At 40.4% G+C, this 15,062-nt stretch overlaps 1 protein-coding gene across 2 annotated transcripts in view; it reads left to right on the top strand.

Moving 5' to 3' along the window:
• ELMO1 (engulfment and cell motility 1) overlaps positions 1-15,062 on the top strand; it is a 308,650-nt gene that overhangs the window by 196,289 nt on the left and 97,299 nt on the right. For both annotated transcript variants that reach the window (XM_074841559.1, XM_074841549.1), the window contains exon 17: positions 6,382-6,518. In XM_074841559.1, the coding sequence (XP_074697660.1) occupies positions 6,382-6,518 (137 nt within the window). The remainder of the gene's footprint in view (positions 1-6,381; positions 6,519-15,062) is intronic.

Here is a 15,062-nt window from a genome sequence, read left to right as displayed (position 1 = left end):
CTTCAAAGCAAATCTGGGTAAGTTAGTGAAGAGCTTGGGGCTGCATGTGCCATAAACATCCTAGTCCTGCCTGTCTCACCAGGCTTGAGGCTTCGTGGAATCCTTGGTTTTCATTGCATGGTGAAATTTATTCTCAGCCTTGAAAAAGGAAAGCTTACGGACTGTAGGAAGCCTTTTCTGTGTACTTTTCTTCCAGTTTCCCTCTGTAGCTCCCCTAATGAGAAGTCTCATAGGTTCAGAGAAATGCTGTTGCCTTATGTCTTTATGAGGAGTTCGAGTCGATAGTTTTGCTGCATGTTTAGCAATTTCTTATCGTTTCTATTCCAACTAAATATGTGATCAGGTAAGGTAAGTTGTTGAAGGTCTCTTGTAGCCATGTATTGCTGGGTAATTTTGGTGCTCTGGAAGTACTACATACCATGTTAAAGAGGGGGCAATTTTTCCTTGCTTTACATTGCTTTCCAGAGTAATTGTGTGTATGCTATTTTCGTGCTGAAATTTTGGATTTGGATTCACTCCCGATATCCTTGTCTGGGATGACATTTTCTGAGACACACACATGCGCCCACACCCCTGGGGAAGCCAGTGACACATCTTGCACAGTTCAGTGGTGCAGTGTGCTTCCTTACCCCCATTTTGTTTCAAAACAGGCGAAACAAAATCCTCAGATAATTCACCTAGATTTAGAATTTAACAAATGCAGCTTAGCTTTTTGCATTATTTTGCTGTGTCTTGAAGCTTAGTTGCTTGTATCTAACTCTCACAATCAAAGTAAAAAGGATGAGTGGCTTTTGTTCTAATACCAGTTGAGCCTTCTAAACACCACTGTTCCCTAGGAAAGAAAATTACATGATTGGCAGCAATATTACTACTTCATTACTGCTCTGCCATTGCTAGTGACCTTCTTTGCCTTAAATTACACTGTTTCCCTATCATGTTCCAGAAAGGTAGCCAAAGGTTTTCTTTCAAACTATTGCCAGCAGACTACAGGGATCAGTGGTGTAGATAACTTGGCAATTGCTGTATTTCTGCAGTATTAGGTGCACTTTTTCTTATGTACTCTATGTGTTACTGAGACAAGTTTTGATTGCATATATAAAAATGGTCATGGCAGTAGTTATTTTTACTGTATCGCATCGTCAGGGAGAAGCAGAAATTACAGTGCTGCTTCTCCTGAGAGCTAGTGAGAATTAGTTGCTCTTTGGTTGTCTTCTGTTACTGGCAAATAATAATCCCAGAGGAGGCTGTGCCAAGTGGAGATGATATTTCCAAGGTCCATATTGCACCCTTCATTTGTGGATCTTGCTGCACTTCAGAAAGGGCAATGGATCTTTCCACCCGCCTCCTCTCTGATCAAATATTATCATCTCCATTCTGTGAAACTGAGGAAAACAACAGAGGGGATAAATGGCTCTCCCAGAATTAAGCAGCAGCTCAGTAATAGAAAACGCCGATCTCTCTGAAGATTGGATCACATGGATCCCAGGTACCTTTCAGACAGGGAGATGTTTTCAAACCACTCTCTCCCTGGGACTTTGCAAACCAGTTTCCCAGAGCTCTGCATCACTGCTTCCCTCATCTCAAAATTATGCTGATACAACTTCAGGATGCTTTTCTTGATGAGTTTCAGGCTGCACAGGATCTGTCAATACCAACCCCAGCACAAAGGCTTACTCCTCACCACAGGTGCCTGCCTGTCTCTTTATGTATCGTAGTATTAACATGAGGTGACCGTATTTATATGACTGACTGAATAATTTGATTGACTTAAGCTGTCTGCCTGTTTTTAAAATATTTGAAATACACAGCAACGTTATCACTTTTATCTATTATCTACTTAATCAAATCTATTCTAGTTTTATTTTGTGGACCAGTTGTATGTGGCTGACATCCATGAATGAGGTGGCTCATTTGGAATTAGTAAATAATCTTTCACATGCATTCCCAATGCGATGGGTCTAAGCCTTAAGTTTGCAGAAAAATGCCTTTTTAAGTAACCTCAACTTGTCCCCCCATAGCATCATGAATGGATTTTGAAAATAATGGGTTGGGTGGTTCCTAATTTCAAGCATTCCTCTTCATGATAGATACAGCTATTTATTATTTTGCTTCACACCAGTACAACCTTTTTCATTTCTTGAATTAAAGAACTTCACAAGGAAGGTCAGAATGACCATATGCCATTTTAAAGATGCAGTGAGGGGTGAGTATCTAGTATCAACACAGCGGTTTAGCAGAGTCAGGGAGGTTTTTTAAGATCAAGGGCAATACCTTGCCTAGAGAGGTATATTACTGTGTCTCTGTCTGCTGTTGTAGCTTTTCGGGAAGGGAGAGATTATCTCTGTGTTACTTTCAAGTATTGCACAACAAAAATTGTAAGATAAAAAAATTGTATTCATGGTTGGTTGTTTTTTTTCCCTTTCCAAGTGGAAACTAGGTATAGATATCTACACATACCCTACTTTTCAAGGTGGGGGAAAGATGTAATCAGCACTTCCAGCTATCAACTAGCTTCTGTTGAACTGGTGACCTTTTGTTCATACTGGTTTGAACAGTGAGGTGACACACCAGCCTGGTGTCTGGTCTGGTGCACTCGTCCTTCCCTGGAATCTGTCTTGCATGCAGAAATCCCTATTGTCTGTATTCAGTTCACCACAGCAACTTTGAAATTCAAATCTCTACTGTACTTCAAGTCAAACAGTTATTGAAACATCATCATGTAATCTGTGCCCTTCCAAGACAGGTTTATGCAAATATGCAAATACCTAACTGTTCTTGACACAGATAAAAGAAATTCAGACTTGATGGTGGTGTTTCTCACGGGAAAAGGCATTTAGAGATGAGGTAAAAAATGAAGGTATAACTCTCTTCCTCTTTCTCAATTTGTTTTCTTTTTCCTGTTGTTTTCTACTAATTCACAGAGGAACAGCATAACATATCAAATCTGTTTACTGCTTGAACAGTCTGGGATGCTTGAATGTCTTTGTTGTAATTCAGGAAATGAATTGACAGACAAAATTCTGTTGGGTAGACACTAAAAATATACACTGAAGGAACCACATAAACTCCCAGGTAGAAATTAGCTCTTTTTTTGCCAGTGCAATTTATGATGAGAAATGAACAAAGCTTCTTCCTCAAAGTCACAGCTATAGATCAGCTAGAAGCTTGAAGGACTACTTGAATCCTGAGAGGTGGCACATTGATCTACAGCTCCGAGAATTGTGCCAAGAAAGGAAAATCAACAAGATCTTCACCTAATTTATGTAGGCCAGACATCTGTGACTTGCCTTTCGAAGGTGATCTCACAGAGGCGTAATTAAAACTTGATGATGTTATTAAATAATCATGATGATTTGTGTCCCTGCGCTGCAGCCGTGTGTGGTTTTTTGTGTGGTTATAAATGTGGTTAGTCCCTGCTCTTGAAAATGAAGGTTAGAGAGTCCTGGGCTTAAGGGCAGGAATTTTGCATGCAGGTCTTATATAGACGGTCTCCAAAGTATTGTAATGCTGGACCTCTGTTTCAGTTTAGAACTAGTCAAATTGCAAGTTAGTGAAAAAATAAATCCACAAAGTTTTTAATCAGTAAAACCGAGCAGTCTATAAATTTGCCCATTCTGCAGAGACAGGCAGTGCTCTGATGTTGGAGATGCTGACTTGGGGCTGGAGAGAGTGGGGTAAGATTGTAAGTTATGTCTCGGTCTTACTCTAGTTTGGAAAACGCTAGTAACACAGTATTGCCTTTTGCTTCATCCTCATCTTACCTTTTAAAAGGAGAAGGAACATACTGGGACAAGGGTTGTCTTTCATTAGATATCTAAACACTCTGAGGAGAACATAGACGTGACCTCAGCTGCAGCCTGTAGATATGCTATAATGTAAACACTGCTGATGTGCTTTGTTTGTGATTTTTTTTTTCCATCAGGTTGTATTATTTTGGATAGAATTTTTGAGACATACAAAAAGCTACCTTTGAAGTCAATATGGACTTTTTTTTCCTCTACTATCTGGATGCTGGTGGGAATTTTGAGGAAGCTGTTTGTCATTTGGTTTTGAATTTTTCTTAGGATTTGTTTTGTGCTTTAAGACATTGATCTTGCTTTCTAATAGGCCTAACTTTCTCCATTTATATCAATAACAGTGATTTTTACTTTTTCAGACTGAAAAGGCATAAAACATGGTGTGTTGCCTACTCATAAAAAAAGGTGGGGGGAGGTGACACCTCTGATTCTGCATGCAGAGCAGTCAACATAGTAGATACAGTTTGGGGCTGATTATCGTAAGGAGCATGAGTTAGAACGGATGATCAGTTTCTGAGAATCCCTAGCCTTTCCATTAATTTTGATTTATTGATTTTTATGAGCAGGAGCAGTGATAAGCTCAGGCTCTGAGGAGGATCAGAAAGGCCAGCATGTGTCAAGGGTTATTGCCTTGTTTCGTGCTGTGATTTATACAGCGAAGGTACTGACTGCATTCTTCTGCTTGGTGTTATTTTATTTCTTCTCATCATTATAGTATTTCATGACTTAAAGACAAGTGCCCTCTGAGAATCTGTTCTGTTGTGTCTCTGACATTATTACAGGCTGAAGGTCTGATTATTGGAAGTGCTGAGCCCTTGCAGCTCCAGTGGAATGAATGGAAGCTGAAGGTGCTCTGAAAATCACGCCCGAGGCATTTTATTCTCTTAAAGGGATTGAATCGTGCCTCATAAATACAAGTTTCTGCTTTGACTAATTCCCCTTTGACTGCACATCCTTTGAAGTAAATGGAGTTTACTTGATTAGAATGAAACCTGTGCTCCAAAATTAACTCTCATCCTCTCTACGTAGCTGAGGAATTGATTAGATCTTAGTAAATCTGATGGTAAAATTAAGCTTCAAATTTACAATTAAGCTTCAGAGTTTTGCTCTATAATTGAAATACTGCATATTGGGAAAGATCACAAACGCTTTTTCTTTGAGGGCTCAGGTAATTCTAAGCACAACTCATGTTCCTATGGCAGACCTAGTGGTGTAGCAGAGGTAACTAAACACGCTGAAAGGGTGGTTTTGCAGCTAGAAGAGGTACCAGGATCAAGTGTTTGCAGCTGATGCAGGGAGTCAGCCTGCCTGAGCCATTCACATTCTCCTGCAAAGAGCTTTAATTCTAATTTCTCCAGTTCCACTAAGAGAAAGCAGATGTCAGACAGTGATCCAGCCTCAGGAAAAGGGTGATATATCCCAACGCTTGATAATTCTGCTGTTCTTGCAGAAAAGGAAGCTTGCCTAACCAGTGACTGTTTGATCCTGAAAAAGGGAAGATGCTACTGTGTAGGCATGTGAGTGACTGCTGGAAAAGTCCAAAGGAGCACTCATGCAGAGGTGAAAGCTGAAGCAGAGAGATCTGAGGACTGGGTTATGTGAAGGAAGGCTTAGTCAACTTGACTTTTTTTGTTAGTGTTTTAAGAACATAAATATGCAACCTACTGAGGTGGCCCTGCAAGTCATGGGAAGGATAAGGATCTTTTTCAGTCCTTGGCTAAAGCCTCTTCTGTTCCCTGATTGCTCAGATGTGCCCAGAGGTCAACATTGCTTCAGCCCTCATGTTTTGAAAATCCATTCTTTTCTCAAGGAGATTCACAGCAGTCTTGCCAAACTGTACTTTTCCTTTTTGGGATCATCATTACAGTATTTTATTTTTTCCTTCCTTAAAACCAGTATTTGATTAAAAAAGAAAGCTTGGGGTTGGGGTTTTTTTTCCCATCTCAGATAAGGGACAGATAACAGAAGATCCATTTCTTTTGTTTCCAGTTATTTTCAAAGAACAAATTTGATCAGTTATATTCTCATGTATATGTCTGCCTAGATTCCTCTGGTTACCTCTGTGGTATATCCATGTACAATATGGTAGATCATCTGCTGTGTCAGCAGAGCTTCACATTTCAATGTGTACATTGTTCTTAATACTATTATGTGACTGATGAGGTTTGGTGTTTGGTTCTCAGCAGGCAATATGTTACATCCTGTTAGCAGTGGGGAAGGCTGTTGTTTTCATGAGGAGACTTGTGCTTCTTCCCTGTGTCTCTCTGTCCCAGTCTGAACCACAAATCTTGGCACAAACGAAACGCTCATTGAGAGACTATTCAGGCAAGCAGGTAGTTGCTTCCTCTTGTTCTTGCTGCTGCTCTCCTGCAGACAGGCTCTATATGGTGTTTCGTTGTCTTTAAGACTGGAGACCAAGGCTGGCTTTTCAGGATAATGTTTTGACATCCTTTGCTGCTAGAACTGGGATTCCTCTCAATTACAGTGTTTTCTAAATTTTGTGGCTGATTGTATTTTATGTTTATTTTTTGAAGTTCCTGCCTGTACATGTTTTATTCCACCCTGCTTGTTTTTCTGTTTTTAGCCAGTGAGACCTGCAACGATTTCCATCCCATGTTCTTCACCCATGACAGATCGTTTGAGGAGTTCTTCTGTATCTGCATTCAGCTCTTGAACAAGACATGGAAGGAAATGAGGGCAACTTCAGAGGACTTTAACAAGGCAAGAAAAAGGGTGGGGTGGGAATAACTGGGCAGGATGGTGAAGCAAGGCCATGTATTCTTTGCAAGAGGAACAGGGGTTTCTGATCCCGCTTCTGCTGAATGCTATGGAGTTTTCATCTGTTCAGATTCCTTGCACATCAGAGGGCCAGCATTTAGAAGGTGGGGGTAGGGGATGGGATGTGTAAGGGATGTTCAGAGACCTTTTTCCATCATGTTGCACTGCAGACTGTGAAACTAAACACCTGGCTTGAGGAGAAATTCTGCCTTTTTATGTTACCAATATTATGCTGGAGTGCTGCAGCCTCTAAGGTTGTAAATAATGCAAAGAGAGTACTGCAGTGATAATTCTGTGCATCCCTTTCATTTCATATGAGCACTAAAGTAATAAAATATTCAAGAGTGGACACAATTCTGACAAAGTGCTGTGCAGTTCAGTGTTCTAAAACAAAAACAAACCAAACCAAAACAAAAAACAAACCAAACAAAAACAACCTAAAAAAACCCCTCAGTATTGCACCCTTTTTGTTTTAAGACAGAGTTCTGGAAGTTTCAACCAATCTCCTATCAGCAAAGCTATGGAGAACAGGGCTGTCTGTCTTAATGGTCTCTAGACATCCTATTTTAACTGTCTAGCTTACCAGGAGGCTGAAAAGTATCTTTGGCATTTTGTAAGAATGACAAACTCACGCTTTTGTGGCCAGATGGCATCCTTATCTTTGTTACGATCCTTTGACTGGATCTTGAGCCTCTCCCTGAGACTAGATGTTGGTTATAGAGCTGTTGGTTGAGAATGAAAAATGTTGCACTGTTGTCAGCATGTGCCATACAAGTGCTCTGGTGTCACCAGGCTCAAATGTTATGTGAGAGCTAATAAGAATGATCATGCCTAATTTCTAATTGGAACTGTCTATCATTGAAGTGGTCTAAATGTCCATTTTCCACTGCAGAACGAAGGTAAATCCTTAGGACACAGTGCTGGATAACATTTGTTGAGTTCTTTTAGGTAAAATAGTTGGCAGCAGTATCAGAGCCCAGGCAGAAGAGAGAAGGGAAGTCCAAACTGTGTGCTGTTGTAGCTAGATGACCTAGAGGTTTGTTCTTGCATGGAATTTGACACGCTTCTCTTGTCTAATGGTCCAGGACTGCAGAACGAGCAATAGCAAGATAATTCATGAACAACGTAGAAACCTAAAATCAAGGGCTTAAGAAAGCAACAACTTTTTTGAGACTGCTTCGTGATATGTGCTTGTTTTAAACAAATGTATTAACAACTGCCTATTACTTACAGACCTTCTGTCTCAGTAGAAGAAAAACTTGTGTACATAATTCCCCACAACTTGAATTGGAATATTATTAGTAATCCTAGGGGATTCAGGAAAAGAATGATCCTGTTTCTGGCAACAGCCCAGATCACCGTAAAAAGAAAACAAAGAAATTTACTTTTCAGTATTAGGTATTGCAGTGGAGCTTCATGGAAAATCAGGTAGTTTCTTCTCTGATCTGACTAGTTTGCTATTTGTGTTTTCTGTTGCTGAAAATCCTGTGACTTCACCCAGCAGCTCTTTCAGGTTCAGCAACATGGGCAGTAGATCCTACTGCACGTGTCATTGAAGACGCAGGTGATTCTTAACTCCGTGGGGCAAACCTGAAACATTTGCCATCAGGCTACCGGGATTTGTGTCTGGTGGTGGCACTACAGTGCATGAGAGACAGACCCAGGATCTCTGCCTGCGGAAATCATGCTTGATTTTCTAACTGCTTTTGTGAAGGGGAGGGAATAGTAAACTCTTGCGAAACTCATTTCTAACGGTTCAGTAATTATGTTCTGCTTATCTTAATCCTTTCTTTTAGTCATAAGGAGATTTTTGTGCTCTTATCCACTTCAAATGACATGTGGTGGTGATGTGCATTACTCAGCTGATAAATGTCTAAAGGGATCTGTGAGTGAAGCAAACTGTGTTGTGTGGGCTTATGAAGCACTTCTGGATTTGTGGGGGATGATACGTTACACAGTGGTACCCAAGGTTTACCCATCTGGTTGGTGGGTGACAGCTGCCAGTGCTGATGGCTTTACCAAACTAAACACCACCATTTTTAATCCCTACCTGGCAAGAGGCTTTGGTGATCATGGCATGTTAGTGTTCTTTCTGCATCTTTCCTGTGTGCTAAGGGTACCTGTTTCTATGCAGTTACTTTTGAAACCTTGGCAGGCAAAGGCCGTATGGACCCAGGGAGCATTCAGCCTCTGCTTACAGGAGTGAATGGGAAGAAAGCAGATCTCACAAGATGCAGTAGCTTAGTTACTGTGGAAAAAATCTCTTTTATCCTCTCTTTGTGTTACTATTTTTCAGTTTCAATAACTTGATTGTCATGGTAATGTATAAAACACCACTTTGCTATGGTTTACTACCCACCTGGCTGATGGGATCCTTCATTTTCTTCCTTCTTCCCTTCCTCCCCAAAAATCTCCAAAACAAAATTGGACGCTCTCAGTATATTGGATGCCAAGTCTTGAGACCTGGAGATTCTGCTAAAAAGCTAATCCACTTGCTTTGATCTTTAATCAGAATTGAAGAAAAGGAGCTTTTTGTTTAATTTTAAACTTTTGATTAATCACAATAGCTTGTACATTGAGGGGCTGTAGGAGGTCTGTGTGCACATATAGAGATTTGTTTCCTCCTCTCTTGCACTGGAGAATGACAGACGCTGAAAGTGAGGTGATTGAATACTTCCCCTCAGGTTTCAGTGCCAGTTCTCAAGGGTTTTTTAAGCATCAGATTAAGACTTTCTTTTGATAATAAAATGGCATACTGTGACATCGTGTTTCCTCAATTCATGTTGTGGAGAGTTCATATAGGCTCGTTCATTTTTAAAGCTTAAAAAAAATAATTAAAAAAGCACTTTGCTCATAGTTGGAAGAATTCTATGGTGTTTTAGTGAAACATTTATGATCTCATGCTTTGTCTCTCTCATTCTCATTCATTAAGACAGACACCTTTTGTCAACTCTTGCATTAGAAAAACTCCTTGCATCTCTATGGTGATAGTTTGATACTGTCAGACCTAAAACCTTTTTTACAGTCTCTCAATATACTGGTAGATGTCTGAATAGAATAATTCAGTCAGGCAGCTAAGCTTATATTATGCCTTTATAACATTTTAAGACATACATAATTCATGTCTAGTGAGTTTCCTAGAGAAATTGAGATGCAGTTGGGTAGACAGACATGCAAGTGGCAACAATTCCATTTGAAACCTTTTTGTTTTTCTTTGAGCCTATAGATGATCAAAGGACACTTCACAAGCTCTGTCCTCCACAGTCATTTGTGAGCAGGCAGCATGGTTTATGACTTCGAAAATATAATCTTGTCTCCAAGCTTTACATAATTCTACATGTTTTATTGCAGCAGAAGAAAGCATTGTGTATTGATTTTTTGGAGTCAGTGCTGACTGTAAGAAGGCTGAACTGAGTTATCTCGCACTCCAGCATCTAGAAACCTTCATCACAAGCCTGCCCATTTAAATAGGTGCCCATCAGTCAGTTTTTCCTCATGTAGGGACCACCTACACTCTGTTCAGGGTAATCAGGCTCTGCTGCCACACAAACCAAGATGTACTTAAATTAGTTTGGGGGGGGGGTGGGGTGGGGTTAACATGACGGTAGGTGGAATTCAAGGTAACTGCCCCACTGTAAAATTCCTTCCATGGAGCCAAATAAAAGCATACTCCCAATGGAAAATTTTTAGTTGATCCCTGCTAGTTGCACTTAAGTAAATGCACCTGTGTTGCCCTAATGAGGATTTACATTGAGATGGCTATCTTCTTAGTGATCTTCTTGTAAAATACACATATTGTTTGTTGTGAGACAAAGAGACCACAGGTAGGATGTTATGTAGGGGACAAGATTATCCTCTTACTTCTGGTCTCCAGAGATTTCAGTCTGCTGCTTTCTGTAGGTTTGAAGTTCACATGCTAATAGGAGGAAGGGTGAGCAAATGGATTATTTTAATTGCAGGGCCAGCCATAGCTCGGCTTATTAGACCTGCAGAACGATATGAACAATTTGCTAATTCTGTGCCTAGTGTAGTGCCATCTTAAAAAAAAACAACATTAAGAATAAAAATTACTGCTTCCAGTCCCAGTGTGGAAGGAAAAAAATGAAATTATTTGATTTGCCTACCAAGGTTTTGAAGCTGCTTTGTAGAGAATGGGCACAATGATAGCTGCTTTTATTAGCGTATTAGTGTAGTTTTAGGTTTTTAGATGGCCAAAAATGACTACTTATAACAAGACACAGATTATCATTTCATCAAGGCTAAGTAGGGGATGACAAAACTGAAAAACTTGGAAGTCCTGTGGTGTGTGGCACTTGAAATCAAAATCTCCTGCATTCACTGAAACTGCAGGTTTAAGGAACAGGAAAGTGGGACGAAGTTGGCTAATGATGCTACCAATGCATTTTTCTCATTACTGAGAGATCTAGTTAATTTAATTTATTTTGCCTGCTGGCCATGTGTTTGAGATCATAGTATAAAACACCAGCTTTTAAAGGTTCTATGAAAATTTATTTTGTAATAAGAAAAACATTCTCAGAAACCCCAAAAACCTGTGGTTTCAGCATTTTGGCAAAGCTAGCATTCATTTCACAGTGGCAGACCTGGGTACCCTGAGCAACCGCACTTGGGATACTTGGCTATTTCCATGACGCACCAAGCCACAGCACGGGTTCCCTGTGCAGGAGTGGGGTCTGCTCAGCCAGATGGTAATATATGTCACTGACAGGTATACACATAACAAATTGTCTTGTGTGGTAATCAGTAGACTAGACGTTGTTCACAGTGGCAGCAGATGCAAACAATAAATGCCCTACGTGAGTCCTGTAATTAAATACCAAAGCAAACACTGAGGCATTTGATAACCACAAAAGATGTTTATTGCTCATGGTCAGACCCTGTCAACATTTTTCCTTGCTCTGTGACAAGATAACAGAAAAGGTAACCAAGCATAACATAAAAATGAAAAATACCATTTCCTTGCTCTCTCACGGTTTGGAAATGCCATGCCACAGGGTTCTCAGCTTCTCTAGTGTTGTCACGCTTTCGGCAGCTGTAGGATGAGTAATTGTGTAAAGCTAGGTTCAAAATATGACTAAATGTTCAAGGGCAGGCTTTTAAGGAGTGTATTTGTGTGAGTGGTGTTTTGTGTGGAAACATGTTGTGGGCCAACACCACTATCTGATAATAAGAGTTACCCATAAGGGAGCAAAGGTATAGGGGGTCGTTTGGAAAGGGTCAGAGCAGCAATGTGGCAGGGAGCAGTCACCAGCTTTGCTGGGTCCTCTGCAAATCGGGGAGACCCCCAGAGAAGACTGTGCACAGATCCTGCCTGAAATGCCACCCTGGCTGCAACCTTGTTGTTATAGTGCTAGTCCTTGCCATGGCAGCTCCATGCCTGACCTGGGAGTGAGTGGCAGGGCTTTGCCGCACACCTGAAGGAGAAGCAGGTCTCCTAGCATGCTCAAGTGATCCCCTCTAGTGGCACTAACAATATTCTGCACTTTTCTGCTATTGCAAAGTTGGCTGTCATAAACATTTTGTAGGAGGGAGGCAAAGGCACCCAGAGCTCAAGTGCCTGGGCAGTGAAGCAGCGGCAGGGCCAAAGGCAGAACCAGGATGTCTGGCCGCTTGCTCCAGCCTCCTCCGTCACCCCGTCACAGCTCCAGGCTGCAGCAGCAGCTCCAGCCCCAAAGGTGGTGTCCCTGCCCCTCTTGCCCACCCCCTCACAGGGGTGCTTGGAGAAGGATGGTAAATGATAGCTCTGGGTGCTGAAAGAACCATTACCTCAAACAGGAAAAAAGTTCATTCAAGTAAACTTGAAAGTAAAATCCTTTGGTCAATCTGTAAATCTGTCCGTCACCTGCTTTTCCTTTCAATGATAAGGAGGGAAAGGGATGATAAATAGCCCTTCACAGATGCTCTCCAAAGCATTTATTGTTTTCTTATGGGTGTTTTGTCACCAGTCTGAAGCAGACGGATTTAATTTCTTTTAAGACAAGCTTTGGAAGGCTGTTCTGTTTGCATTTTACCTGTTTGAAACGCCAGGCTAATGGAACAATTGCACCTCTCTGTTAGTTTTATGACACCTTCCCTTGGCAATGCTTTGTTTGTATCAGTCAGGGATACAGCAAATAAATTATTCTCACATAGAGTGAATTCAGTATTCCCCAGGCTTAGGCAGATTAGCACAAATTAAATTCCACATTTTCACACCTGAGGCCATTAGCACTTTATTAACTTTTATTGAAAACAGATAATTGCTATAAATATATTGTATCATTAATTGTGTAATGCATGAATTTATATTAAAAATGTATAGCAATCAACATTTTGCAAGTCTGCTGCATACCTTATTCAGAAAATGTGACTTTTTAATTGAAGAAAGAAACCACCCTCTAAATACAATGGGAATCTCCTAGAAGAGCATAATTTGGGTGCAGGAAGGTTGTCGGGTCTACTCCATTAGCAACCACTTCTTTAAGAAGGGTCTGTTTTAAGCATTGCAGTTTAATGTGATGTAGGGAGAGCCTGTTTAAGACCTTTCCCTAGCATTTGGTCTCTGTTCCCTCTATGCTTTTTGTGGCCTGGATATTGCAAGTTTATTCCTTCATCAGCTGCTCATTTAGGAATGGCTCTGTTTAGTCTTCTCTGTCTCTGCGCATTTATCTACACCTGTCAGATCTCCAAACATGTCCCACGGCATTTGTCAAAGCCAGTTTATTACTGGTCTCCTGCTTCTGGCTGCAGGAACCTGAGATGGGGTGTTTAAGACTCTGAAGGTGCAGTCTTGTACTTACCGAGGCATCAGTGTGTAAAAATCAGATCTAAATTTAAATATTCATACCCCAAAGATTGGGACCGTCAAGCTCCAAGGAACTGAACAAGAGTATTGCATTTTTAAATCTAGTTGGTTGCTTCCTTTTGAAAACTTTTCAGTCTTAACTAGCACTGTCAAGAATGCAAATACATTTTTAAAAAATTAATTTGTGAAATATAAGTACTCAGACTGGATAATGAAGCAGTAAGGAGCAACACTTGCCCTTTCTCTGCACTTTGTAGCTTATGAACTATTTTTCTAGTTCAAAGATTTTTTTGCATTAAAAATAATATCTTTACTCTTTTCTGTCTTTGCCAGAAGGCTTCAAAAGTCTTTAGTAGCAGGGTCACATCTAGTTATTATCCTAGCTGAACTATCCTTCTCCAGTGACCACATATGTGATGATTTCATGGGGGGCATAGGCTTAAAAGAAAAGGCATTTTAAAGGTGAAATTCTGCCCATTTATATGCCAGGATGGGTACACTAAGAAAGAGATGGATTCTTCAAGCAAAAAGCAAGGAAAGGAAGGGGTGTCTCAAGAAAACATTTGTTACTAAAAAAAAAAAAAAAGGAAAAGAGTATTTTAGTATAATCCATTTCTTGGTCAGAAACTTGTTAGTCTTATCCTTTCCCCAGTGACGGAAGTCGCTGTTGGTTTCAACAGTGAAATCTCTTATTTGTGAAAAATGTAGCCATCATTGGCAAAGTGGATTTTATCCCCCAGCTTTCTAATGAAGTCTGTGTGTTACTGTAGAACATGTACGGGTCTGCTTAACACCCTGGAGATGGCAATTTTTAAAACTGTTGGTACTTCATATATTCAAAGCACTCTTCATTTTCATCTCTGTGGGTGCTGATCAAACCAATAAATATCTCAGCCTTCAAAATGATGATTGAGTGGAAAGCCTGATAACCAGAGGAGAAACCCTGAGTGTAGGTTATCTGTGCTAAATGCTTTTTTTGTACTCTGTAGAAACCTTTTGCACTGAGAAAGAATTCCTCACTTGCATGTAGAGTATGTTAGTCACTAAGGGAAATGATATAACCTGACTGGAACTGTCACCAAAACAGCATATTTTGTGATATTGCCCCTGTCATTCCTGTCTTAAAGTGTGGATAATAATCAGATCCCAGGAACCACTCTTGTCTCTGTATTTTTATTTCTTCTTTCTAGGATATGTTTTTGTAGTACAGTTAAATCAGAGGTGCATGGCATATGGCTTTTTGATGCATGAATTGCTGCTGATGTGAATGTCAGTGGGCATATAATACCAGATTTTCATTTTGTGAATCACAATGCATGGAATTCAGCCTGAGAGCTCCCCAGACTATAGACCTTATTATAGGCAAATAAAAAAGGGAAGGAAGGGGGGGGGGGGGCGGGGGGGAGGTGATGTCTCAGAGATTTTATTTCAGTTGAAATGAGGTTATCGTGATGAATGATGCGGCTGACAATGAGATTTTTATAGCCTCTCTTAGAGTAGCAGAAGATCTCATATTGTTGTTGGTTCGCTTTAAGTAACTGTAATCTAAATAGCACTGTGGTTGAAAAGAGCGGCAGAAATCTTTCATACATGTCGCATAAGCAAAGCCAGGGTGTTTTGTTGTTTTCACCTCATCTGTCCTTATACAGATGTCCTTCATTGTTAGCAATTTACATCTTGCATAT

The sequence above is a fragment of the Strix aluco genome, chromosome 1 (assembly GCF_031877795.1).
Source record: "Strix aluco isolate bStrAlu1 chromosome 1, bStrAlu1.hap1, whole genome shotgun sequence".
Taxonomy (NCBI): Eukaryota; Metazoa; Chordata; class Aves; order Strigiformes; family Strigidae; genus Strix; species Strix aluco.
The sequence above is the reverse complement of the archived record's forward strand: the minus strand, read 5'-3'. Positions and strand labels throughout refer to the sequence as shown.